The sequence below is a fragment of the Phocoena phocoena genome, chromosome 2 (genome assembly GCF_963924675.1).
Source record: "Phocoena phocoena chromosome 2, mPhoPho1.1, whole genome shotgun sequence".
NCBI lineage: Eukaryota > Metazoa > Chordata > Mammalia > Artiodactyla > Phocoenidae > Phocoena > Phocoena phocoena.
In genome coordinates this window covers 152189465-152216687 of record NC_089220.1, presented here as the reverse complement: position 1 = coordinate 152216687, position 27223 = coordinate 152189465, and the positions used below count along the sequence as shown (strand labels likewise).

At 49.8% G+C, this 27223-nt stretch overlaps 1 protein-coding gene across 1 annotated transcript; it reads left to right on the top strand.

The window, feature by feature from the left end:
* Positions 1-511: 511 nt before the first annotated feature.
* ASB13 (ankyrin repeat and SOCS box containing 13) lies at positions 512-25844 on the top strand. The gene is made up of 6 exons (XM_065872473.1): positions 512-589; positions 14140-14327; positions 15473-15623; positions 17854-17988; positions 24288-24479; positions 25677-25844. The coding sequence occupies exons 1-6, from the start codon at positions 547-549 to the stop codon at positions 25802-25804; spliced, it is 837 nt and encodes a 278-aa protein (XP_065728545.1). The 5' UTR covers positions 512-546; the 3' UTR covers positions 25805-25844.
* Positions 25845-27223: the final 1379 nt, after the last annotated feature.

Here is a 27223-nt window from a genome sequence, read left to right as displayed (position 1 = left end):
CACGTTTTACACACGGACACAGGACATGTTCTGCACGTGGACATATGGGCGCAATTTGCATGCACATACATATTTTGCACACGGACGCTGATTTTGCCCGTGGATACTTGGACATGTGGAAATGTTTTGCACACGGACACTTGTTCTGCACTTAGACACGTTTTGCACACTGACACGGACGCGTTGTGCACATGGACATACGGGCACGTTTTGCATGTGGACATATTTTGCACCTGGACACGTGTTTTGCAGAGGGACGTATGGACACGTTTTGCACACTGACACCCTCTGCACATGGACACACGGCACGGTTTGCCCAAGAACAAATATTTTGCACATGAACACGTTTGCCTAGCAAACACCAGCGGCGAGCTTGGAGTCAGACGCAGGTCCTGAGCTGGGGGAAACCGCGCCGGCCGGGCCTGGAACTACAACTCCCAGCGCGCGCGGCCGCCTCTCCTGGACGCTCGGCGACGCCGATTGGCCCCGCCCAGCGGGCGGTGCTAGTGGCGGGGCCGCAGAGCCGGGACGCGGGGAGCCGGTGGCATGGAGACCCGTGCCGCAGACGGCAGCTTCCTGGGCGACTTGGGTACGTGCGGGTTGCCGGGAGCGCGGGGCCGCCTTCGTGAACCGAGAGCTGCATCTGCTTACATTCGCCTCGAGCAGGGACGAACCCGCTCCGAGGGGTCGTCAGGGGCGTCTGGCTGGGCCCGGGTCGGAGGGCCGTGTCTTTAAAGGAGCAGGTCCGGGGGTCCCATGCAGCTCAGACTTGGTTTCTGCGTCCGGCTCCTGGTCCCCTGCCGGCCGGGTCATCCTTGTGACTTCAGAACCGGAGACCCACCGGAGCGCTGCGCACCCTGGGGAGGATGCGGGAGTGTGCGTGGTCATTGCCAGGTTCCGAGGGGAACCTAGGAAATGCCCACGCGGGACCACTCGTAGGGCAGCCCTGGCACGGCCCGGGGTGGGAGCTGGACCGTCTTCCAGGCGCCCTGTGGGAAGGTCGTGCGCAGGGTCGTTCGCATGCAACGGATACACCCAGGAATCCAATCCAGAAGGAGCATGTGCCCTTGTCGCACTGTGTGAGACATGCGACCTCGGTTCTTAACTGAACCTTCTTTACCGTTTGGGCAACCCGAGAATAAAATGGATTCGAGGGCAAAAGGCCATTCTTTGGGGAAGCAAACTTTCCCGCCTACGGAGTAATTCTAGGGCAGATGAGCAGTGAAAACACTTCCAAAGCCTGCAAAGAAAAAAATAATCTATAAAGTGTTTTTACACTGATAAAAAAAATGTAGTGCGAATGAAAGTGAGAAGTCTTATGGGTTAATTTAGCTTAAGACGAAGTGCAGTCCTAGCAAAGCTATTTTAGTTGATTTTGCAAAACAGCCACCTGCCACAGGATCAAAGGCATTTAATAAGCATCTCTGTTTTTACTTGGCATTCCACCCCAGGCAGGCACAGGGCTTTGACCCTGCCAGTGTGTGCTGTGTTTGGTTGGTTCACCATGGAAGCCTTTTAAACACATTTTAATATTTTTGTTCATGTACAAGGTTCAATAGCATAGCATCACTTCCGAGTATGTTTTTTGTATAGTTTAAGGAATGTATCTTTAGAAGAAAAACATATTCTAAACTAATGGACGCACAGTTTCTGGGGTTCGTGGCTACTTTTGACATTGTCATTGTTTAATTTCATATATTTCTCTCAAAATACATCCTGCTGACAGTTTTATTCTCAACACTAATGAATAAGCTCAATGTGTTGAATCCAGAGCTACACTGCTATCCCAGCAGAAGTAGAGGCCCATCATAGGAACTTTAACGCATTTTATCATTCTGATCTCAAATTCTATACATGTGGTATACTCTAACCAAACCGTGTAGCTTTATTTTTTTAATTAAAAAATTTTTTTATTGGAGTATAGGTGCTTTACAATGTTGTGTTAGTTTCTACTGTACAGCAAAAGTGAATCAGCTATACGTATACATATATCCCCTTTTTTGGATTTCCTTCCAATTTGGTCACCACAGAACACTGAGTAGAGTTCCCTGTGCTATACGGTAGGTTCTCCGTAGTTTTATTATTATTTTTTAATGCATTTATTTATTTTATTTAATTTTTTTTGGCTGCGTTGGGTCTTCGTTGCTGCGTGCGGGCTTTCTCTAGTTGCAGTAAGCGGGGGCTACTCTTCATTGTGGTACGTGGGCTTCTCACTGTGGTGGCTTCTCTTGTCGCGGAGTACGGGCTCTAGGTGCACAGGCTTCAGTAGTTGTGGCTCGTGGGCTCTAGAGCGCAGGCTCAGTAGTTGTGGTGCATGGGCTTAGGTCCTCTGCGGCATGTGGGATCTTCCCGGACCAGGGCTCGAACCCGTGTCCCCTGCATTGGCAGGCGGATTCTTAACCACTGCGCCACCAGGGAAGCCCTGTAGCTTTATTTTTAATATAACACCTCACAGAGGTAAATGTTGCAGTCTTATAATATGGCCTTATCAATAAGAACCAAGAATTTAGGGCAAGTCACACCCTAAAGTGAATCAGTGTTTGTTACTTAGCAAATGTAATTCATATCATTATTGACCCTAGGTTGTGTCTATTTGTAAAGTTGAAAACGTGACTCTCGTCGTATTCAGCATCTGTGCTCAAGGGCTTCTGACTTGGAAGCAAGAGGTTGGCAGAAGATGAAAGGGTGCCTTAGGGATCTGGGCTCTAAGCAAGGTGAGCTGCTGGTGTTCTTCAGTTATCCTCAGCCAAGAAGTCTAACCAGTTCATTGGCCTCTGGGGTGTTGGGAAGATGGGATGGAGAGAGAAAAGGAGAGGTAGTCCCTGGGACCGTGATGAGAGCCACTGAGCTGCTTTGCTGTGGGCCAGGCGCTGGCCACCGAGCCCTGTGACAGTTGCAGGACAGTCATCATTATCGATTAACTTAGAGGTGAAACTGAGTTCGCATAGCTAGGGAGTCACAAAGCTGAGGTTTTAACACAGGTGGTTCTTTTTTGTTTCGTTTCTTTTTGTTTTGCTTGTTTTATGTTAAAAATGCTTTTGTCCTTCCTATCAGATAGGTTCATCTGTAATCAATTTGTAGGGCTGCCTGGAGCGCTGAGCTGGTTTTGTGACTGGGATGGATGAACCATGTCCGCTGTGGGTTCTCAGGGGACTGGGGAGCACTGCTACCAGCCATCATCTCTGTACTATAGCACCTTTTGGGCTCTGAGAAATGTCTTTGCCTCCAGGGGTCCACAATCAGGATGGTAGACTGATCTGAGTCCCCGGGCCCGGGAACCTATATCCAAGTTCATCCTTTTGTTGAGTCTGTGGAATTTGATTTTTTTTTTTTTTTTTTGCTGCGCTGCGTGGCTTGCGGGATCCTAGTTCCCCGACCAGGGATGGAACCTGGGGCCCTGGCAGTGAGAACAAGGAGTCCTATCCACTGGACTGCCACGGAATTCCGGAATTTGATTTTTTAAACATAGAATTGTATGGAAAGTACTTTGAGAGATCTAGATAATCAGTGCCCTGGCTGGGAGGTCAACTTCCTTAAAATCTTCTCAAATCGTGCTTCTGTTTCTGCCTTAGCGAAAGCTGCATTCTAGAAGTGTCTAGATGTGTCCTTTAGTGGAGAAGCCTCTGGGCACTATATTACACAGCTAATAACACCGTTTGAAGGAAATTAGGCTGATTTTAACACCAGCTGCGATTCCGGGTAGTCACTGCGGCCAGGAGTGGCTGCCGACTATGGCAGTACAAGTGAGTTTTGATTTTTTTGGTATAACCCTCCTGCCCTGGTCATCAGCACCGTGGGGTGGGAGGGAGGCAAGGGGAGGGGTTGGGTGGCAGAGAATTGGATAAGCGGTTAGTAGGGGCTGCTGAGTGAGGGCGAAAGTTGGATTCGGGCGTTTCTCATTAAGCATGTTTAGGAAGATCTTTCTTTCCTTTTCCCTGGCTGTCTGCTGCTTCGGTAACCTCTTCCCACTTTTCTCTTTTGCTTTCACTTGTTCTCTTTCACTTTCCTTTTGCCTCTCCTAACTGAGCTTTGACTGTCTTGTCCTTGTAGGAAAGTAAACCTTTTCTCTTTAATTTTTATCACATTTAACAGATCTTAAAACCACGTATGCCAACCTCAAGTTTACTGACAAACAGTATTTGGGGTATTCATAATTAAAACACTGAAATAGAACTTGTTGAAAAATCTCTTCAAGAGTAACAAAATTCTCAGCCCCAGTTTCTAAATAAGTGTTTCTACATATAAAAATGATTTCCATTTTCCCTGAGAATCAAGGTGACTGGTAATATCAAGCTCACTGAACTTTAATTCGGACAGCACGTTAAAGATGGGTGGTCACCACAAAGCATTTATTAAGCACCACCTGTGCCAGGCACTTTGCATGTATTGTGTCTTTGGTCCTTGCAGCATCCTCTGGAGCAGGTCTGTCATTCTTAGGTGCTGGTTTCTTTGTCCTTGTGGGTTTTTGCCCCTATTTTGTTTTTTCACTCTTTACTGTCAGATGGATGGGTGCACTTTGCCATGATTTCTAGATCCTTTTAGCTCTTCAATTTGTTTTTGCTTTGTACACACAAATCCTTGGCCTTCTGGGACCTTGGGGGACAAGTCACTCGGGACCCCTGACTTTCCCGAAAGCTGAGTTTAGCCCGCTGAGAGCAGTCCTCAAAACACCAGCTCCACTGTGGCTTCAGCAGCTGCTCCTGGTGGCTACATCTGCACACAGGTGCCCCACGGGCATGGATGGGGTATGGGGAGGCTATCCATCATCATTTCAAGAATATTTATTTACTGGGGTATTTGGGGAGAAGGGCTTATTTCAGAGCTGCAGCTGTGGCCGAGAAGGACATGTCTGCAGCGAGGGCCCTGGGCCCCCCTTCATGACATACCTGGAGCAAGATTCCTGGCCCAAGCAGCATTGAAGGGTGCCTGGTGGATACTGAGCACGTTGGATCCACTTGTGGTGTAGGTGTTCTCCGTGGCGTCTTGAAAACACTCTTTGTTTGAGCGGGGCTGCTGTGTGGAGGGGCCCCTGGCTGGGGGAGGAGCGGTCAGGGTCAGGGTCTGCACAGGGGTCGGGTTCTAGACTCTGGACAGAGTAGGGCCGATGAGTGCTCCGCTCTGCATGTGGAATGGGAGCCCGGCAGGCCCTGCACGTCGCAAGGCCAGGCTCTCCAGGAGCTGCGGTTGGCTGAGAGCTGCGGTTTGGGCTCAAAGAGCAGGATTCTGGGCTCTGGATGACTAAGCAGGATGCTGGTAAATTGGCTCTCTGGAGAAAAAAGGGGGAAAAAAAAAAAAAGGAAACCTGATCTGATTTTCTGCTTTCCCTGGTGTAAATACTCACCCCACGCTGATTTCAGCTCCCAGTTTCCGCCTGGCGGAATTGCTGAATATTGAACAGTCGGCCAGGGGAGCTGGTCTGGAACACCCACTGCTGGACACGCGTAGTGAAGGCGGGTGCCAGGGCCAAGGGGCTGGGACTCCATGCAGGGGACTCATGCGGGATCCAGATGCTGGAGCCGGAGTCCCAGGTGGGGCTTTGGAACATGACAGGCAGTAGAACTGGAGGCTGGGACCCAAACAGGACCAGTAGAAATAGAATGATGCTAACAATCCCATCATGGTCATAGTGTGTGCTGTCGTCGTACACTTGCCTGGCACCGTGCCAGTCATGCCCAGCAGGATTTCACTGTCATTACCGCCACCCCAGGGGACTAGGCAAAAACATCGCCATTTTATATGAGAGAAAGCTGAGGCTTAAAAAAAATTGATGTGTAATTGAAAACTGAGGCTTTGAGAGGATAAGTGATGTGCCCCAGGTCACAGGGCTAAAGGACAGACAGACGTTGGACTCATGAGCTGGGTGGTTCCTGAGGCTCCTCACCATGTATCCCGCTCCCAAGGGAAGGCTGACGCTGAACCACTTGAAGTGTTCAGCTGGGGTTTCTTGATTCCCGAAGGCTGGGCCTGGGCCGGGCAGGGCCAGCCCTCAGATGTGAGAGTGTCAGGGCCCGGCCAAGGTACACGGGGGTGTCGGGTTGGGAGTCAGCAGGTGCACATCTGGTGCTCAGGCTGGATCAGTCAGGTCAGGCAGGGGTGCAGAAAAGTGGCAGAAATGTTCTCAAGCGTCTGTCATTCCTTCTCGGGGTGACCTTGCACTTGTCCGGTAGAAGATCCTGTAGGTGGTGTCGGTGAGACTCTAGTTTTGCAGATGACGGTTTTCACTTAGTCCTTCGTGAGCTTGGCTTGCCAGCAGCCACTCAGCAGAAGGAGTGACACAGGTATCTCCGTGACCTTGAACCGAAGCATGGGCAGGAGGCAGGAGGGGCCTGGGCGCTGCTGTCTGCCCTGCAGCACCAGCGCCCTGGTGCTCTGTCTTCTGGGGACTGCAGCCTGGGCTCTGCTACAACAAACTCCTGTTTAATTGATGCCCTGGCCCCTGGCATGGCCGGAGTGGGCAAGGCCAAGGTGTGGCCCAGGTCAGTGTCAGGGCTGGGCAGGCCTGTAAGGGGCCGGTAGTGGGGTGTACTCTGGCGGGGGCAGACCCAACTGCAGTAGAAGTTTTCCAGCAAGTAGAACAGGCTTCTGGAGAGTCTATTTATTTGATACCTGTGTGTCAGGCGCTGTGCTGGAACAGGAGGTCGGCGGCTGCGGTCCTGTCCTAAAGATGCTCATGGAAGGACAGAAGAGGCGTGAAATCAGGTGCAGCTGTGTGTACAGAGGTGGCTTACAGGAGGGCATGGGTGGGCAGGCTGCAGGCTGGAAGGCTTCCTGAAGGCGCTAAGACTCAGTCTCGGTGGGGAGGATGGAGAGTAGGGGGCTGAGTGGGGCACAGCACCCCCAAAGGCACAGGCCCTGGACCACCCGACCCTATGTCAGCTACATGAAGCTCAGTGTAATTGGAGACAAGGGTGTGTGTGTGTGAGGGTGGTGATGGGAGGGTGTGGGGGGAGACTGGAAAATGGGGCTGGGACTCCATCCTGGAGGGTCAGTTTGCCTGGCTTGCAAAGGAGTGTGGATGTTTTTCTGGAATCAGGAGCAATCTAAGGGTCCTGAGCAGGCCCCCCATGACCCGCTGATGACCTAGCTGCATTAGGGAGGGGGCGAGGGGAGGGGGTTCTGGGGCAGGGGAGCACCAGAGGGGGCTGTTGACAGGATGAAGGGAGGGAGGGTGACGGGAAGGGGGTGCTAGGGGACCACTTATGTGGCAGGGCTGGGATTTAGGGGAAGGCTCATCCCCGAGGGAACTTGCCAGAGGGAGGGTCTCAGGTTTCCAGGGCGGCCCCTCTCCCAGGGGGATGGTACAGGGGTGGGGGCATCTGGTCACAAGTGGGGTCCAGGCACAGGGCCAGAAACAAAGCCTGAGGTCAGTGGGTTGGCTAACGTACAGCGTTTTCCTGCCTCTGTTCCCTGCTAGCAGATGTCTTTTTGCTTTAAAGTTGATAAGTACATGTCAGCCGTCCCCCGTCTTCTCTCTGGTGGGGGGTCGTGGGAGGGCGTCGGGGGTGGATGCCTCTGAGCTTCCCACTGAGGACCAGCGCTCCTTCATGCAGCTGCAGCCCCGTGGGCCACCAGGCACCCCGTGTTCTTTATCTCTGGGGTGGCTCTCCCCTCCCCCTGTGCTTCTCGGGGTGTCCAGAGGCCATTGAGGCTACCACCTCCCCCTGACCCCCACCTCCCACTGTAAAGGTGTCTCCCCAATGACATCCTGTGGTTGGTACCGGCTGTCGGTGACAACCTCCCCCATCTCCAGGGCCTCCTCCATCTTTGTTACTTCTTTACAATAATTTTTAGGGCTTCCCTGGTGGCGCAGTGGTTAAGAATCTGCCTGCCAATGCAGGGGACACGGGTTCGAGCCCTGGTCTGGGAAGATCCCACATGCTGTGGAGCAACTAAGCCCGTGTGCCACAACTACTGAGCCTGTGCTCTAGAGCCTGTGAGCCACAGCTACTGAAGCCCGCGTGCCTAAAGCCCATGCTCCAGACTTCCCTGGTGGTGCAGTGGTTAAGAATCCACCTGCCAATGCAGGGGACATGGGTTTGAGCCCTGGTCCAGGAAGATCCCACATGCCGCGGAGCAACTAAGCCCGTGCGCCACAACTACTGAGCCTGTGCTCTAGAGCCTGTGAGCCACAACTACAGAGCCCGCGTGCCACAACTACAGGAGCCCACGCGCCTAGAGCCTGTGCTCTGCAACACGAGAAGCCACGGCAATGAGAAGCCCGCGCACCGCAACGAAGAGTAGCCCCCACTCGCCACAACTAGAGAAAACCCACGTGTAGCATCGAAGACCCAACGCAGCCAAAAATAAAAATTAATTGATTAATTAAAAACGTGACCTTTAAAAAACATAATTTTTAAAGTTTTCATTGTGGCCAAAAACAAAGAAATGGTCAAGATGGTAAATTTTAAGTGTGCAGTTCAGCAGTATTAACTACATGCACATTTTGGTACAACAGAGCTCCAGAAGTTTTTCATCTTACAACACAGGAAACTCTGCACCTATTCACCTTCCCATTTCTCCCCTTCCCCACCCCCGGCAGCCACTATTCCATTTTCTGTCTACGACTTTGATTCTAGGAACCTCATATAAGTGGAATTGTACAGTATTTGTCTTTTGTGACTTGCTTATTTTACTGAGCATCATGTCCTCAAGGTTCATGTACGTTGTAGCCTGTGACAGAATCTCTTTGGTTTTTAAGGCTGAGTAATAAATATTCCATTGTGTGTATATATCACATCTTCTTTATCCTTTCATCCCTCCATGGACACTTAGGTTGTTTCCATGTCATGCCTATTGTAAATAATACAGCAGTGAATAGGGGTGCACATATCTTATCGAGTTAGAGTTTGCATTTTCTTAGGATAAAAACTGCTGGATCGTATGGTAGTTCTGTTTGAATTTTTGAGGAACCAGAATACTCTTGTCCAGAGTCCTTGCACCACTTTACATTTCCATCAACAATGCACAAGCGTTCCAATTTCTCCACATCTTTGGCAATATTTATTTTTTGTTTTTTGATAGTAGCCATCCTAATTGGTGTGAGGTGGTATCTCACTGTGGTTTTAATTTGCATTTCTCTGATAACTGGTGATGTTGAATACCTTTTCTTGTGCCTGTTGACCATTTGTATATCTTTTTTAGGGAAATACCTATTTAAGTCCTTTGTTAATTTTTTAATTGGGTTATTTATGTTATTGAGTTGTAGGCATTCTTTATATATTCTGATATACATGGTTTACAAATATTCCTCCCTATCCTATAGGTGCCTTTTCACTGTTGACTGTGCTCTTTGATGCACACAGTGCTCTCCTGTGTTATCACACCTGCTGCTTCTGATCTCGGCCCTCAGTTGCTGCTAAGACAACTGCAGCTGATGTTTATTCACTAGAAAATATGGTTCCCAGTAAGTTGCACTTCCTCTATAGACTGGTCATAAGGAGATAGAATTAGATTTTCTTTAAAAAATTTTATGTCCACACTTTATCATTCACATTAGTAATTCCTTCTATTCATTCGTCCCTTATGCACTCAACAAGCTAGTGTCGTGAGCATCTGTTTTGGGCCTCACACTGTGCCAGGTGCTGGGAATAGAGCCAAGCCAGTGATGCCCAGCAGGCTCACTGCAGCCCCGCCTCTTCGGTGATGCTTTCCTGATGGGCTGTCTTGCTTCTAAGTTCCCGTAGCGTGACCTGTTCCACCACTATCGCAGTCGTCCTGTCCTGTTGTTTTGAATTGTTTCCCCACACTCCCCAGCCCATGACCGTGACCTGCTGATTGCCATGTCCATCCGTCTCTGCAACGCGGTGGGAGAGGCTGCATCTACCTGCACGGGCTGCTGAGGGATGCCCAGGCCTTCCCTGCACCGCCTTCCTGAGCTGCACTTCCCTCCTTCCTGCAGGACCCAGGACTCGCCCTGCTCTCCTCTTTTTACTCAGTCTGCCCTTGGGGTTCTGCTCCCTCCAGACTGACTTGAGAGTCATCCACAGCTGCTTTCCACTACCCACCCCGCAAGACAGGCATGCAGGCGGCCATTCATCACGACTGGGAGACATACTGGGGTCCCCAAGCTTGGCTTACTTACTTACTCCTGGGACAGTAAGTAAGAAGTTCCCCAAGCTTGGCTTTTATGTTTGTGGGGATCAGATCTTCCTCTGCGTTCCAGTCCTCCCTTCACTCCCCTGGCCCCCCATGACCCCTGTGGGGTCGCACAGTTAGGTACAATGAGGGGGTTAAAATACCACAAATAGACTCCATTTATGGAGCACTTACTCTGTGCTGGGCCCAATGCTAAGTGCTTTTACTTTCATTCATTTAATTTTCATAACCCACCGATGAATGAACTATATTATTATCCCAATTTACAGGTGACAAAACTGACAGTCAGGGAAGCTATTTCTCGCACAAGCTAATAAATGGCCGCGCTGAGTTTTAGCCCTGAGCGGTTTGGCTCTGCGGCTCCACTGCGGGGGTGGGGTAGGGCTGTAGGTCGGCGGCAATGAGGGGATCTCCAAGAGGGGACAGTCATCAACACATAACCCAGGAGGTTATCCATCTGCCAAGGAAATACATTCACCCCAGATACGGTGCGTGAAAGTGCTTCTGATAAGACTTGGGAACCATGTGGTTGATCAGAAGGTTTTCTAGGGAGATGTGATAATAAAATGTAGTTATAATAAAAGGAAACTGCTTATTATGAAGAGGTGTGTAATGCGGTCGTCTGCCGAAGTTGGGGCTTGACAGTAAGGATGTGTCAGCATAATCCAGCACTGTTGTCATTTATGACATTTTAAAAGAGTGTCTAGAAGACTGCCCTGTACCCCAGGTGCTCTGACCGGTGTTGAGAAAACATCCTGTAGTTTCTGCATCTGGGGAGTTTACACTCTGAGTTTGCATGCGTTTGTCTGCACCTGGCTTAAACCATAAAGAAACATCACCCTCACACCACAGGAAGCCTGGCTGTCAGGGCTGCAGGCCCCACGTGACCAGTGACTCACCTGGTGCTTCCCATCCTCAGAGCCGACCTTAGGCCGGTGGTCCGACGGCCACGGCACTTCCCAGCTCGCGTCTAGGCAACATGGGGGGCGAGGGGTGTGTCGAAACTGTGAACGCTCTCAGCAGCCTCTCCCTCATGTGTCGTTCACTGGAGTTGGGTCAGACGTCCTACGGGAAATGGGAATCCTGTGGTTAACTTAGACCGCTTGTCTGGGTGGGATGGATGCACGATACTACTAGTCTACTTCTGCTGCTCGGCAGGCAACCAGGTGGGGACCTCAGCACAGTAAGCCCTGGTGGAGGCACAGACGAGGGGCTCACCCAGCACGGATGGGGCTGAGGCTGGGCAAGGCCTCCTGCAAACCTGACCACTGCACTTCAGTCAGGAAAGGAACAAGTAGGCGTTATCTAGGATGAACAGGGAGGGGTGGAAGGTGAGATAGAGAGGCTAGAGGTGGGGAGAGAAGGCGGCTTTGTTCAGAGAGAGAAGTGGTGTCGGTTCTCAAGTGTGGTCCCCAGACCAGCTGCGTCAGCATCGTCTGGGCACTTTTTAGAAACTTAGATTCCCAGGCCCCACCAAGACCCACTCAGCTCTGGGGGTGGGGCTCAGCAGCCTTCGATTTCACAAGCCCTCCAGGCGATGCTGATGGAAGCTCCAGTTTGAGAACCCTTGGCTAAAACATGGGAGGTCAGGGTGCTGCATCTCGTGCACCTGGTTCTCTAGAGCTGAGGGCAGGGGAGGGGGAGAGGTAAGGCATTGTGGAAGAAAGGGGGACTGTTAGAGAATTTTACTCCTTTTGGGGAGAGGAGTCGTGCCTTTGTTTATTTCTTAATCAACACGTTGTTGAATATGTATTTTACGAGGTTGGAATGCAAAAATAAATAATTATAGTTTGAGATGAATGAAAATGAAGAGATAACATACCCAGCTTATAAGCTGCAACTCATGCCATACTTAGAGAAGATTTATAGCTGTAAACGTTTACATTAAAAAAAGAAGAAAGAGCTCAAATCAATAACCTAATAACCTTTCATCTTAAGACACTGGAAATAAAAAAGCAAACTAAACCTAAAGAAAGCAGAAGGAAAGAAATAATAAAGATTAGCGAGAAAATTAATGAAATAGAGAAACAATGCAGAATCTCAACAAAACAGAAGTTGGTTCTTTGAAAAGATCAACAAAATTGACAAGTCTTTAGTTAAACTGACCAAGGGTGTGTGGGGGGGGAAAGATTCAAATTACAAAATCAGCAATGAAAGAGGGGATGTTATTATGGACAATACAGACATAAAATGATTATAAGGGAATACAATGAGCAATTGTTTATTAGTCTGCTTGGGCTGCCATACCAGAACACCACAGACTGGAGGCTTAAACAACACGTTTATTTCTGAGGCTCTGGAGGCTGGACGTCCAAGATCAAGGTGCCAGCAGGCTTGATTTCTCCTGAGGCTTCTCTCCTATGCTTGCAGACAGCGCCTTCTTGCATGTCCTCACATGGTCTTTCCTCTGTTCATACTCATCCCTGGTGTCTGTGTGTCCTAATCTCCTCTTCTTATAAGGGCACCAGTCAGATTGGATTAGGGCCCACACTAATGGCCTCACTTTAACTTAATTACTTCTGTAATTAAGTTACATCTCCAAATACAGTCACATTCTGAGGTATTAGGGGTTAGGGCTTCAACACATGGATTTTGTGACAGGGGGCACAGTTCAGTCCATAACAAATTGTATGCCAACAAATTAGATAATGTACATTAAGTGGACAGATTCCTGAAAAAGACAAACTACCAACTACCAAAGTGGACTCAAAAAAAAAAAAAGTCTGAATAGATTTATAACAAATGAAGAGACTGAATTATTAAAAAAACTTAAATAAATGAAAGCTCAGGCCCAGATGTCTTCACAGATGAATTTGACCAAATATTTAAAGATTTAATACCAATTCTTCATCAACTCTTCCAAAAATTAAAAGAGAGAGTACTTCCCAACTCATTCTCTGAGTCCAGTATTACTTTGATGCCAAAACCAGACAAATACATCAATCACAAGAAAAATGACACTCATGAATGTAGACCCCCAAATTCTCAAAATATGCACCAACCAAACTGAGCAATGTATAAAAAGATTATACACCATGACCAAGTGGAATTTATCCCAGGGATGCATGGTTGGTTTAACATCTGAAAATCAATCAATGTAATACAGCATTTTGACAGAATTAAGGGAAAAAAGCCAGCCTGATCTTTGCAATAGATGCAGATAAAGTACTTGACAAAATGCAACACCCTTTCATGATAAAAAGACTCAACAAACTAGAAATAGAAGAGAACTTCCTTGACCTGATAAAGGGCATTTATGAAAACCCACAGCTCACATGATGGTTCGTGGTGAAGGACAAAGCTCCAGGACCAGGAACATGGCAGGAGGTGCCTCTTGGCACTTTTGGTCAACGTGGGGCTAGACGTTCAAACCAAGGCAGTTAGGCAAGAAAAAGAAAAGGCATTCAGATTAGAAAGGAAGAAGCAAAGCTACCTCTATCTAAATGCATATGACATGATTTTGTATGTAGGAAATCCTGAGATTTCTGCTAAAATTGAATAATTAAATCAAGTCCCTACTTTGAAGGCTCTCCCAGGCCAGGAGTGGGGACAGTATAAGTGCTGCATTATAGGCATGCAGATGTCAGGGTTGTGGGAGACGTGTCTTCCGGAGAAGGAGCTATTTCAAATGGGTCCACGTGGATGACGTAACATCTAAACAGGAGATGCAGAATGGATGATCGGGGTGGGGGCAAAGGTGGGCTTCTCAGGCAGAGAGAATATATGCAGAGATGCAGGTGTGCAAGGGCAGGGGGCCACAGTGAGCCAGCTGTGTGGCTGGAGAGAGTGGGCTTGTGTAGGGCAGTGGTGGCAGATGGGTCAAGGAGGTGAGCAAGCTGCAGATCATGAAGGACCTTGTAGGCCTCACCAAAGACTTGGACTCCACCCCTGGGCAGTGGGAATCACTCAAGGGTTTTGAGTAGGGGTGTCTGGACCCATTACACCATTGTGTATACAATGGCTTGGGTTTCGTAAAGGGTCCTGGGGTTCATCTGACCTGGACAGAAGTGGCGTGCTCTTAGCACTGCATGTTTTTCTTTCCAGGTTTCTGGGTGGAGCGCACCCCCGTGCACGAGGCAGCCCAGCGGGGGGAGACACGGCAGCTGCAGCAGCTGATCGAGAGCGGGGCCTGCGTCAACCAGGTCATGGTGGACTCCATCACGCCCCTGCACGCGGCCAGCCTGCAGGGCCAGGCGCAGTGCGTGCAGCTGCTGCTGGCCGCCGGGGCCCAGGTAAGCCACCTGCAGCGTGGTCCCCAGACTGATGGGACCAGCTCCAGAGAAAAAGAGGCTTGGGAAGAGTGTTCTGTGTTATGCAACACATGGGAAGAAAGGAAACCACTGCAGGAGGCTGAGAAGGAGAGGAAGGAGGAAACCAGAGTGGGCTGTAGTGGGGCCTGAAGGAGGAGGGAGGGCTGGTCTCCATGGCAACCACACCCTGAGAGGACCGGTGAGGGTGCTCGTGGACCTGGCTGTTGGGAGGTCACTGGTGGTGGAAGAGAAGGCCGGGTTAGCAAAGCGATGGCACGCTCTGCTCTGCACGTGGGCAGGCAGGCTGTGGACACAGAGGCGGACTGCCTACCGGGCTGGTGGGGCCTTGGCGGCAGGAGCCTTTTGGGCTCAGAGAGCAGGATGACTAAGTGGGATGCTGGCAAACTAGCTCTGGAAGAACAGGTAAAAGGAACAAGAACAAGATTCTGATTCGCTGCTTTCCCCTAGTTTATGTACTCACACCACAGCCCATGTGGAGCCCCCAGCATATGGTATCTGGTATCTGGCTGGTAGAATTGCTGGGTATTTACCAGTCGGTTGGGCGAGCTGGTAGGAGCTGCCCTGGGACAGCGGTGGGGGGTGAGGAAGAAGGGAAGGCTGTGTTCTGCTCACTCTTCCCAGAACTCGGCTATGAAGGCGGTTCCAGAGGAAGTGGAACAGGCTTCAGCGTGAACCCAAGTAAACAGCTGAATTTGGACAAATTCTAAGCAGAATCTGCCAGTTTGGGGAGTTGCCTTTTCCTGCCTCATGATTTTCCAACTAGACGAGGCATGTTAAACAGTTTCAGGCACACCTCCTAGCTGAGGCTGGAGTTAAAGCCCGTTTTCACACCCTGCCTGTGCTTATTAGGTGTTGGGGTGGTGGCCGGAGTGAGGCTGAGCTAAAAAAAAGCCCCCAGTTGCACGCCCGCTGTACTCAGGCGGCCAGTAGACATGCCCTACTTTCTATCTCTGAACCCCCTTGCCTGGCACGGCACCTCAGCACGTAATAGAAAACCTAAGAACTTCGAAAAACTACGTGGTGTTTCAAAGATGAACGTGCATCAGGATGAGAAGGCGAGTGGCCTGCACCTTGCCCTCTGATGCTCGTTTCCTCCGCCCCTCAAGGTGGACGCCCGCAACATCGATGGCAGCACCCCGCTCTGTGACGCCTGTGCCTCGGGCAGCATCGAGTGCGTGAAGCTCCTGCTCTCCCACGGGGCCAAGGTCAACCCGCCCCTGTACACGGCATCCCCGCTGCACGAGGCCTGCATGAGCGGTGAGTCGGGTAGCGGTGATAGCCAGGAGGGGAAGCCATCCGCTGGTGAAGCGGGGCTCCCAGGCTGGGTCTGGCTCTTGGTCCGTCAGCCGTGGAATCTGACGCTTTTCCTCCTGGAGATACAGTCCTCACCCAGGGCTGGGGGTTGAAGGCAGGGTTCTATTTCTAGCTGATTCGGTGCCTTTCAGATGCTAACCCTGGAAATGGGTGCCCTCGGCAGCCGCTCACTTAGTGGCTGCTGTCGTTCTGGCCTGCAGGCCCCTGATCTTGTGGGGAGATGAGGCCCAGACGCACCCCCAGGCAGGAACTCTCAGAGGAGCCGAGAGCTGGTCCTCAAGGCTCAGGGTTGCCCTCTGAGAATAGGTGGATTTCAGACGGTGGGAGGATATGGCTGCTTCAGCCTCGCTGGGTCAGACGTGCCCAGCAGAGGAGCTACAACAGGCAGAACTGGAAATTTGGGGTGAGGCCAGCTGGTGGGCAGTGTTTCAGATGACAGACCAGGGAGTTTGGGTTCGACTGTTTTGAGCAAGGTTTGCACACTTGTGTCTTGTGCTTTGGTCGGCGCGGCGTTTGTCTTCGCTGCATTTGTTAGGGTGCGGGGTGTGGGCTCTTCCACGGCTGCACACAGGGCCAGTCTTTGCTGCCCTCACCCCGAATCCCACAGTTAGGTCACCTTGGTCGCCCACAGGCACTGGGAATTGCTACAGATGGCTCTGAAGGTTTTCGAGCAGATGCTGAATGATAAGAACACATCTTTGAAAGGTTCGTTGAGTGGCCATCCCTGTGCAGTGTAGGGGAGGGAAGCTTATCTTTCTTCCTTCACCTATCCTTGGTTCATTGGCCGGGGCCCTGCCGATGAGACTGACAAGGGACCAATTAACAAGAGAAAAACAAGTGGAAGTTAGTGTGTGCATTGCACATACACACGGGAGAGCTCAGGCAAAGGGTGGTTAGAATTGGGGTTTGTGTAGCATCTTAACAAAGAACAGTAATTCCGTCGAGCAGACACAAGACCAAGGAAAAGGACCATGAGCTTCTAGGGATGATACGTTATATGAAGGCAAATACAGCGGGGAACTCCTGGGAGACAAAGGCCAGTTAGTAAGATTTGCGGTGTGGACCCCTCTGGTGCCGGCTCTGGGCTGATCAGGGTCTAGAGTTGTCCCTGGTGGTTCACTTCTGTCCTTCCTAGTAGAGACGGGAGGGGACACCTTTATACATTTATGTCCTGCTTTTAGGCAAATGGGGGAAGACAAGAGAGATTTTCTTGTATCTGCTGCTTCTTACTTGTCTTCAGCTCCAAACGGTCCTTATGCCAAAGTGGCACATTTTGGGGTGGCATATTCTGCTGCCCTTCAATACGAAAGGGGGGGCGATATCCTGGAAATGGAGAGGTGAGCTGGGGGCCATCGCAGTGACCCAAGTGCAAAGCTCTTGGAGCCCAGGTGGGATGGATTCATGTGCCGAACTTTGAGGGAAGAATCAATGGGATTTGACGTGAGGGAGAGGAGAGCACGGCGTCAAGACCGACTCAGGGTGAGGAGGAGGCTGGCTGGAGAGTGGGGGGAGGACCTCGTTGTGGGGGGCATGTCCCCCCGAGAAGGGCCAGCGCCCGGTGGTGGAGGTGGGGCTGGGTTTCAGGGCTGGAGTTGGAGAGTCGGTGCCAACAGCCAAGCATGATCAAGGGGTGAGAGAGGATGGAGTCTGGGACGGGATGAAGCCTGACCCCATACCAGAGTTAAAGACCCGGAGAGGAGCCGGGAAAGAGGCCAGAAAGGCGTCTGCTGGGAGGGGGCAGGGAACCCGAGCAGTGGGGAAGTTTAGGGAAGTTCATCCAGGCGGCTTGGCGTTCCTGACACAGCTTGGGGGGCAGCTGGAGGTGGGGAGCCCCTTCCTTTTCCCCCGAGGGCTGGAGAGCAGTGAGGAGCCTTCTCTGCGTCCACAGCTGGTGAGCCCAACTTTGTGTTCTCCCAGCATGGGCGCCAGCCGTGCCCTCCCTCCCTTTCTCCCACTGCCTGGTGAGCTCGGGGGGCCACTGAGCTCCCAGGGGAAGGACACCCGCGCCGTGTCCAGGACCCACTGCTCCTGGTCAGGATGCAGGCCCACCTCCCTTCCCTCCTGCTGCCGCCAAGCTTGGGGCTCACCTGCTCCAGCAGCCGCGTGTCTGCCAAGCCTGTTATTTCAAATATATGTGATACGATGCCTTTCCTCCATCTCCATTTCTTTCAAGGAAGTTCTGAGTGTGTGAGGCTTCTTATTGACGTTGGGGCCAACCTGGAAGCGCACGACTGCCACTTTGGGACCCCTCTGCACGTGGCCTGCGCCCGGGAGCATCTGGACTGCGTCAAAATGCTGCTCAACGCAGGTGCGTCATGTTTATACCTGCCCGGCTCACTGCGGGTGCGTTGTGTTCACCTGTGCTGCGAGCTGGCAGAGAGCTGACTGGTGCAGTCAGGTAGCCCAGGTTTGCAGCTGGTTCTCCCACTTGTCAGCTGAGTCCTTGGGCCTCAGTTTCTGCATCTATAAAACCGGACAAATAGAACTTATTTTGCAGGACTGTTGGGAGGATTCGTGATAACATTTCCACAGTACTTGCTGCACAGTAGGTGCTCAACAAACACGAATGATTATTTTTGGCAGCCGCAGGGGATTGTCCCCAAGGCCTGCCTGGTCTGAATCAGGAGGGGTCCAGGGGAAGCGGGTCAGTTGCGTCAGGATCCAGGAGGCTGTCAGGTGTCCTAAGGATAGAGAGGTTCCCATGGTGAAAAACAAAAACAAAATAAAAAGAACCCACCAAGAGACTTCCCTCGTGGCACAGTGGTTAAGAATCCACCTGCCAATGCAGGGGACACGGGTGCAATCCCTGTTCTGGGAAGATCCCACATGCCACGGAGCAACTAAGCCTGTTCACCATAACTACTGAGCCTGCGCTCTAGAGCCTGCAAGCCACAACTACTGAGCCCGTGCACCTAGAGCCCAGGCTGTGCGATAAGAAGCCCGCGCACCACAACAAAGAGTAGCCCCCGCTTGCCACAACTAGAGAAAGCCCGCGCGTAGCAACCAAGACTCAACGCAGCCAAAAATAAATTAATTTATTAAAAACAAACAAACAACCTGCCCAACTGAAGCTAGAGTCAGGACCTGTCGACCACAGAAGTTTTAAAATGTAGCCAAAGCGGCTATGGGCAAGGAGTTATTATGAACCCAACTTAAATTTCTTTTTTTTCAAGATTTTCTTTATAAAGTAGGGTCACATCTAATGCATTCTTATTTTTCTTTAATTAATTTACTTACTTTTGGCTGCATTGGGTCTTCGTTGCTGCGCCTGGGCTTTCTTGTGGTGAGCGGGGTCTACTCTTCATTGTGGTTGCGCAGGCTTCTCATTGCAGTGGCTTCTCTTGTTGTGGAGCACGGGCTCTAGGCGTGTGCGCTTCAGTAGTTGTGGCTCGCGGGCTCTAGAGCACAGGCTCAGTAGTTGTGGCGCATGGGCTTAGTTGGTCTGCGGCATGTGGGATCTTCCCGGACCAGGGCTTCAACCTGTGTCTCCTACACTGTCAGGCGGATTCTTAACCACTGTGCCACCAGGGAAGCCCCCAACTTAAATGTTTTGTTGAGGGAACATTTTAGCGCAGCCATCTTGTCCATTCTGGAGGCAACCTAGGGAAAAACCAAAATGGTTCAGAAATAGAGGATGAATTCTTTCTGGATGACGGTCTTTTGAGCATCAGTTATATACAGTTTTCTACTACTGAGTCTTATTCACTTTAACATGCCACTCTTAAGTCTTTTCAGTGAACACGCTTCATTTTGTGTAAGGTTAGTCACTGGGGTAGTTTTTGTTTTTTATGCAAAGATTAAATATCTAGATTAGAAACAGTGGGTCTTCCAGCCGAGTTGCTCATGATGGGATGGTTGGATCCCGTTTTTGCCAACGGCATCTACCTATTGTTCCTGTTGAGATTTTTTTTTTTTTTTTTTTTTCGGTATGCGGGCCTCTCACTGTTGTGGCCTCTCCCATTGCGGAGCACAGGCTCCAGACGCGCAGGCTCAGCGGCCGTGGCTTACGGGCCCAGCCGCTCCGCGGCATGTGGGATCTTCCCGGACCAGGGCATGAACCCGTGTCCCCTGCATCGGCAGGCGGACTCTCAACCACTGCGCCACCAGGGAAGCCCTGTTGAGCTTATTAAAATAAAAATTTCATAGCACAGCCACCCTCTGCGGGGCGCCTGGCGTGCACGTGTGCAGCACACCTTCATCTGTTTTCTCTCTGGTTCCTTTCTCATGGTTGGAGGGGGGAAGATCAAGTGAGTGGTGTAACCCACTGTCCTTTCCGTGTCCTGAGGACCCTGTGTAAGTGATGACTCCTTTGTAAGAAGTAGGAAAGCAGCTCCCCTCGACCCCTGGGTGATGGAGTTTCCTGGTTCAGTAACCGAAAGGATCAGAACTAGAGCAGATTTCAGGGTCTCTCTGACGCGGGGGGCTCAGCAAGGTCAGCAAGAACTCACCTCCTCTGAATCTTACATCTCTGCCTTCCTCACCGTTCCCTTTATCCCACGCCTGGCATCCCTAGTAGGGGAGAAATGGCTGCAGCAGCAGAGTTTGGCTAAAATGCAGATTCTTGACTCCTGAGGCTTCTGATGGCTTCTTCCCCTCAGAAGAGCGAAACTCCCCCCTCACACCTCCTCCATGTCCCATCGGCCTGAAATGGGTTCGTGTCCAAACCTTATCCCATCCCTTTGGCTGGATTGTGCCACATTCTGAGCGGCTGGGGTCTGGGTTGAGGAGAGGGATTCACCCAATCAGGGCCCAGCCCTGCCCCAAGACCTCTGCCCCGGGACCCCTGCCCCACACCGCAGGGTGCAGCTCCTGGGTGGGAGGCAGCCATGATGTCCACGATGGCCTTAAGCAGGGGATCTGGTGGTTACAAAGGGAGTTTCCATCCCCTGGGAGTGAGGGCTGAGGAGATTTCCCCTGGGGCAGGATCCTGAGGTGTCAGTGTCTACCACCAGCTCCAGATTTCATCCCTGATTCTGTTGTAATCTCAGATGGTCTCCTTGACACCTCTTCCTAGATCACATGCATTCTTTTTTTCTTCTTAAAGAAAACTACTTTTTAACTATGGAAAATCTCAAATATACAGAAAAGTAGAGAGAAGAGGACAGCATATGCTTTATTTTTAGAGTAGTGATTTGTCACTTTTTGCTGGAACAGCTAATGAAAGCTATGGACCACATCTCTAGAAAAATATGCGTGCAGGTTCTTTTGCACGCGATTTTGGAGAGGGTCCTGGCCCCGCAGGAGGAGCAGAGCCATCGGGGCCACGTGGTGCCCCCCGGGGTGGACTCAGAGGCTTTCTGTTGGCAGCAAGGTCAAGATGCCAAGCTGTGGATTATTTTTGCAGAGGATTGCGGCCAAGGGGGTGAAAGTCCAGTTATTTCTGGTGAGGTAACTTTTAATCTGGTCCCCGGCAGTAAATATTTAACCGTGCTGGGAGCGTTCAGAAGGGGCGTCCACCTTCCCAGCAGTGCTGGTCCCTCACGTCTCTGCTGTTGTCTCACTGAGCAAATCCCAAGACCCTGTGCTTGCCACCCCATCCCGGGCATTGCGCTGGGTTCTATTTTTATATATATGTATATTCAAAATGTTTTTTATTGGAGTATAGTTGATTTACAATGTTATGTTAGTTTCAGGTGTACAGCAAAGTGAATCAGTTATACATATATATATATATATCCATTCTTTTTTAGATTCTTTTCCCATATAGGCCATTACAGAGTATTGAGTAGAGTTCCCTGTGCTATACAGTAGGTCCTTATTAGTTATCTATTTTATATATAGTATTGTGTATGTGTCAGTCCCAATCTTCCAATTTATCCCTCCCCACTTCCTTTCCCCCTGGTAATCGTAAGTTTGTTTTCTACATCTGTGACTCTATTTCTGTTTTTGTAAATAAGTTCATTTGTATCATTTTTTTTAGATTCTACATATATGCGATATCATATATTTGTCTGTCTGACTTACTTCACTCAATATGACAATCTCTAGGTCCATTTATGTTGCTGCAAATGGCATTATTTCATTCTTTTTCATGGCTGTGTAGTATTCCATTGTATATATGTGCCACATCTTCTTTATCCATTCATCTGTCAATGGACATTTAGGTTGCTTCCATGTCTTGGCTATTGTAAATAGTGCTACAGTGAACATAGGGGTGCATGTATCTTTTTGAATTAAGAGTTTTGTCTGGCTATATGCCCAGGAGTGGGATTGCTGGGTCATATGGTAGCCCTATTTTTAGTTTTTTGAGGAACCTCCATACTGTTCTCCATAGTGTCGTGCTGGGTTCTTGGTGGGTGTGTGACAGCCCATCCTTGTTACCTGAGGTTTTACTGAATCCACTCTAATCCTGTTTTGCTTTGAAATCAGGCTTTTGATCACGAGCAAACACTGTCCCTTCTCTCTGACACGTGAATTGAGAATTTTTAAGGCCTAGGTGGCGTCACGTGTTTTGCTGGCTCTGGCTTTTGTCCTCAGTTCCAGGCAATGTCATCGTTAGTCCCATAAAGCCACTTTCTCCCTGGCTTCTCTGTCCCTTCTTTCCTCTGCCCCCCTCCCCATCCAACTGTTCTAATGAGTATCTGTGTGTTATTGGTTGAGACATGAATTTTTCATCGCGGTAAATGGTGTTGTTATAGATTTGACTCTCCTTCCTGTTTGCTCACCCATTCCTGAATTTTCGAGACCCACCCGTGTTGCTCCAGGAAGCTCTGGTCCGTTGTTTCCAGCTTCTGCGGAGATGCCAGCTGCCCTTCTTAATCACCAGCCCTCTCTCTGCGCCCAATCCAGTGATACCAAGGCACATTTTAAACAGATCCCGTTTGTCCCTTGGAACAGTCACCCCGCCAAGCCTTGTGTACCGAGAACCCACAGTGGGCGGGAGGGAAGAGCTGTTCAGTGCTGGTTCTCCTTGACCTTGAGAGTGACTCTGCTTCCCCACCCACCCTTCTCCATCCCTAAAATAGAGACAGCCTCTTTCCTCCCCGATTGGCAAGAATATTGAGAGAATTAATGACCTGAGAGGAAGCCACAGGGACTTTAGATTCTGCAGACTTTGCAACTTATTTTTCATTACAAGTTTAATGTTCAAATTCATATTTGCACTATGACTGCAACACTATAACAATACTTATTCGTATCAGCAATATTGGAAGAAACCCCTGATGTGGTAGATTGGTTAGATTGTGGGGAAAATGCTTCTTTTATTTCATGGGTTGATTTTTACTATTATTTTTGTAATACATATCTGCCAAGTTAAATAATTAGGTAATTTATCCTGCTTCCTAACTGACGGATTTTTTTTCCTGAACTGCCGTCTGAGTTTTGACTCTGGGAAGTATGGGAGCTTTTCTTCACGTGTGTTATGTGCTTGCATGCTTGCTATTTTCTTAGCATCACACAGGCCGCTTTAGGAACACAGTTCTTATATTCTGCTAGGGGATTAAAATGATTTTAAGTCAGAGAGCAGAAGTTTTCAAGTATTTTTGAGCTGTGGGACTAGAAAATCTAATAGCCTTATACCCCCTCATTTCCTCTTGTTCTGACCCTCAAAATTTCTTATTACACAGTGACATACTGGTGATCTGATTTTTTTTAAGCCTCACCTTGATAATATTTTATGATTGTGATTTGAATCTGTTATTGGAGGGAATATCTTCACTGATCCTGGGCTCTTTGCTGGCTTCTTGAAAATACTTTTCTCCCATCCCCTTTCTCTTGTAACCTCCTTATCCACTTGGGAGCAGACCTCAAAGAAGTTGGTATTTTCTTAAAAGAAAATTCTGAGGCTCCAGGGGATCCCACTGTATAGAATGGTGACGGCCGTGCCCTAAGAATGGTGTTTTACACAAATCATATTTTTATCAAAATCTCTTATTTTTAAAAAGCGTCTAAAAATGCTGTGTTTAGCTATTACTTGTTTGCATCTTTCTGAATGTCTGCTGTCATCCCGAGAGCGAGGTGGATGGCAGAACTGAATTCACAGTTACTATACTTCCTCTCTATCTGAACTTCAGGGAATTTGGGGGGAACATTCCCTATTTTCCCTTTGAGCTTCCCTTTTGTAAAAGATTTCTTATATTTAATGTCCATTCATTCATACAACACACATTTTTAGAGCCACTGTCCTGTGTACGTGGTGTGTGCGTGCACGTGATGTGTGTGCCTGAGTGCATGTCTGTATCTGAGGTGTGTGCAACTGTGTACCTGTGTGCACATGTGTGTGCCTGTGCGTGTGTGTCTGGTATGTGTCAGTGTGTGTCCATGGTGTGTGTGTGTGTACACATGGAGGACAGCAGGAGAGCTTGAGCAACTCACCTGAGCTTCCAGAGCCTCAGGACCTGGGGACAGACAGCATAGGGCGTTAAAGCAGCCTCTGAACCCACAGGGAAGGTTTCTGTCTTGTTTTTCTTCTTTTTGGTTGTTTCCAGTTATACTTCTTTTTTAGCTCTCTTTTCCTAAGGAAAAATAAAAGGAATCAGTGCTTCTGGATTTTGAAGAAGGTTTTGAAAAGGCTGCAGCAGAGTCTTGATTTTGTTCCTGGGGAGGGGTTGCCGCTTTTGTGTCCTGTGCTCCTTGGTGACGTTTGTTCCTGCTCCGGACCTGCAGGGGCCAACGTGAACGCGGCAAAGCTCCACGAGACGGCACTGCACCATGCAGCCAAGGTGAAGAACGTGGACCTCATCGAGATGCTCATCCAGTTTGGAGGCAACATCTATGCCCGGGACAACCGGGGGCGGAAGCCATCCGACTACACATGGAGCAGCAGTGCCCCCGCCAAGTGCCTGGAGCACTATGAGAGTGAGTGTGTGTCATTTGTGTGATGCCTGCACTAAGGTCTCCAGGGGAACCTCGTGCAGGAGGGCTTTGTTCTGATCACCTATCAGTTCATCTCTGAGTCAGTCGTTTCTTGACTCAGACTGGGTCCCTATGAGGCCGATGATATAGATGCAGCCCTCACTCTTCAGCAAACAAAGGACAAACCATCTGGCTAAGACAAGACCTCCTCTCTGGGACACATTTTTAAATGAGTTTACATAGAATTACAGTCACAAGAGGCTTTCAAACACTTATCAATTGAAAAAGAGCCCATTTATTCCACATTTTGCCAACCGTACCCAACCAAAATCCATCGTGAGTTTAGAGGCAAATACCATCCACGTCTACTGGGGAAACATTTCCTAGAAGGTGTTTCTTTTCCTGCATTCAAATAATTTGGGGGAGGAAGTAAGTGGGAAAATGAATGTCACTAGTAATTCTGTTTATTTTTCTTTCAGGGAGCTTTGTCTTTCATAATGTTTCATAAGTTGAGAATACTTTCTTTGGTTGATTTATACTTTGATCAAACACAGATGGTCCTAAAGGCAGCCTTCGAGGCCAGGCTCTGCTCTGTACACATTCCTGTGGCCCAGCTGCCAGGGACCTCCAGGCACTTTCCTTCTTTGGCCCTGGTGTCCGTCCCTCGTGAGCTATAGCTCCAGGCTTCATCTTCAGGCCTGTGGCCCTGACCCTCTGCCACCAGGATGTGCATTTGTGGACTGTCTGCCCCTGTGGGTCAGTTCTCCGTGGGTCCCTGTGGCCTGCAGCCATCAGGAGCAGAGCAGAGCCAGCACTGCCCGCCCGAACCCTCCCCCAGCCCTCATTTGTCTGGAAGTTTGACAAACAAGCCTACTAGCTGTAGATTAGTGCTTTGCTGGCAAATCTGTGTGCTGAGTTATAACGTTATGGGGAAAAAAAAAAATCACAAAACCCCAAAAGCCAAAAGCTCACAAAGTGAAATCCCAGTGGCCATGACCTGAATTCCATTTCCTGATCTTCCATCCTTGGTCCCTATTTGTCCTTCCTGGTCGCCTTCCAGAGAAGGTACTCAGGGTTCAGCCTCTTTTCAGGAAAAGGGAGGTGTTTTCAGTTCCATGTTGGTACTTGTTAAGTTGAAGGATGCTGTGCTTCTTCCTTAAGTTAAGCTAACCTCACGTGCGTCTTGTCCCCTTTTTGCAGAGACACCTCTGAGCCTGTCCCAGCTCTGCAGGGTGAGCCTGAGGAGGGCGGCTGGCGTCAGGGGGCTGGAGAAAATTGCCAGGTTGAACATCCCTCCCCGGCTCATTGACTACCTTTCCTACAACTGAGCTGCAGACACGGGGTCAGGGTGGGCCGGTGACACCGGGCTGCTGGCCTTGCTGAGCCCAGCGTTGGGCCACAGGGTCGCTCTGCCCTGGGTGCCTGAAGCCATGCTGTTGCTGTAGAGAACTGGAGTCTCTCTGGGCCGTCCTGTTTTGTCTTCTCTGCAGACCCTTGGCAGGTGTTTCTGAGGCCCTGGGAAGGCCCTGGGCTGGCCCTCCTGGGACTTCAGTCTAACTCTGGCATCCTCCCGGCCGTGCAGTTGTCTCTCTTCACAGACCTCCCTTGGAGGGATCGTCAGGAAAGACTCTCCCAGGAGCACAAGGGAGCCCGGCGGGGCTGGGGGTCCAGGGCCCTGACGCTGATTCCACACGACCAGGAGGCACCATCTCTGATTCCTTCATCACCAGGTGGCCCTGGGTGTTCAGGAGGAGGACCCGTGCTGAAGAGGGGTGGGGCCCTGGGAGGGGGGGTCCTGACTGCAGCCTGGATGCCACTTTGGGGACAGCCTACCACTTGGGTGCTGTTTTCTGAAGCCACAGTTGGCACTTTCCGAGACCCACCTGCGCCCAGGTGTACCCATCGCTCAGGGGGCTTTATACAGGTCTTAGTGGGGGAAGCCTCAGGCTTTTTATTCCCCACAATAAGCTCAGTGTTTCTTAGGAAGTTTTTCTTTGAGGTCTTAATTCTTTTAAAAAGTGTATAAAGCAAAAACTTTTAGACACATACGCTGTAACACTTAGGTTTCGTTAACAAGTCTCTAAAGCAGCAGGTAAAAGGAAGGCATCTCAGCACATCTTCCCAGGGGTAGTGATCCAATGTGAAGCACTGTTAGGAAGCTCTTCAGAGATTGTTTTTCATCTCTTTCTACAGCTGCCAAATGAATCCTATTGCCACCCTAAGTTTTGCTCATTCCTTGAAGCTCTGCAATTGCAATTGCAATTGGCAGAAGAGGTCGCTGGCACCTGGTGGGTACTGTCAACCGTGGATTTATGCATTTTGTGGATACTTAAGGAACATCTGTTATGCTTCAGGCACTGGCTCAGTGTTTTGAACTGGCTAAGAATGTGACTCACCATCAAGGCAGAGAAAGAAACTGTTTCACAATCTGTTTCTTTAGTAATAGAAACAAGTAATTCTACATGATAAACCAGGAGGTAACATGACGTAGTATGTTTAGACTGCATCTGTCTGCTTAAGATTCTATATCATAGTTTAAAAAACGAACCCAAAACCCGGGAGTTAAACTAGAGGACTTCTGTATAAGTAGTTGAGGTCTATTTGGTTTCAGGGGAAATGGAGAAGGTACCGCTTGTGAACCCTCTTGAGGGTCAAGCCTGAAGCCATCGTCCCCAGAAATGTGACCTCACCAGACTCCCCCAGGAGTGTGGGGAGTAGAGTGAGCGGGGATGGGCCAAGGTCACGCC

Bases quoted from the DNA above. Each gene is read 5' to 3' on its own strand.
- ASB13 (XM_065872473.1), top strand. From the start codon at position 547: ATGGAGACCCGTGCCGCAGACGGCAGCTTCCTGGGCGACTTGG. The intron at 15,624-17,853 runs GTGAGTCGGGTA...ATTTCTTTCAAG, and splicing joins GCACGAGGCCTGCATGAGCG to GAAGTTCTGAGTGTGTGAGG. The intron at 24,480-25,676 runs GTGAGTGTGTGT...CCCTTTTTGCAG, and splicing joins GTGCCTGGAGCACTATGAGA to AGACACCTCTGAGCCTGTCC.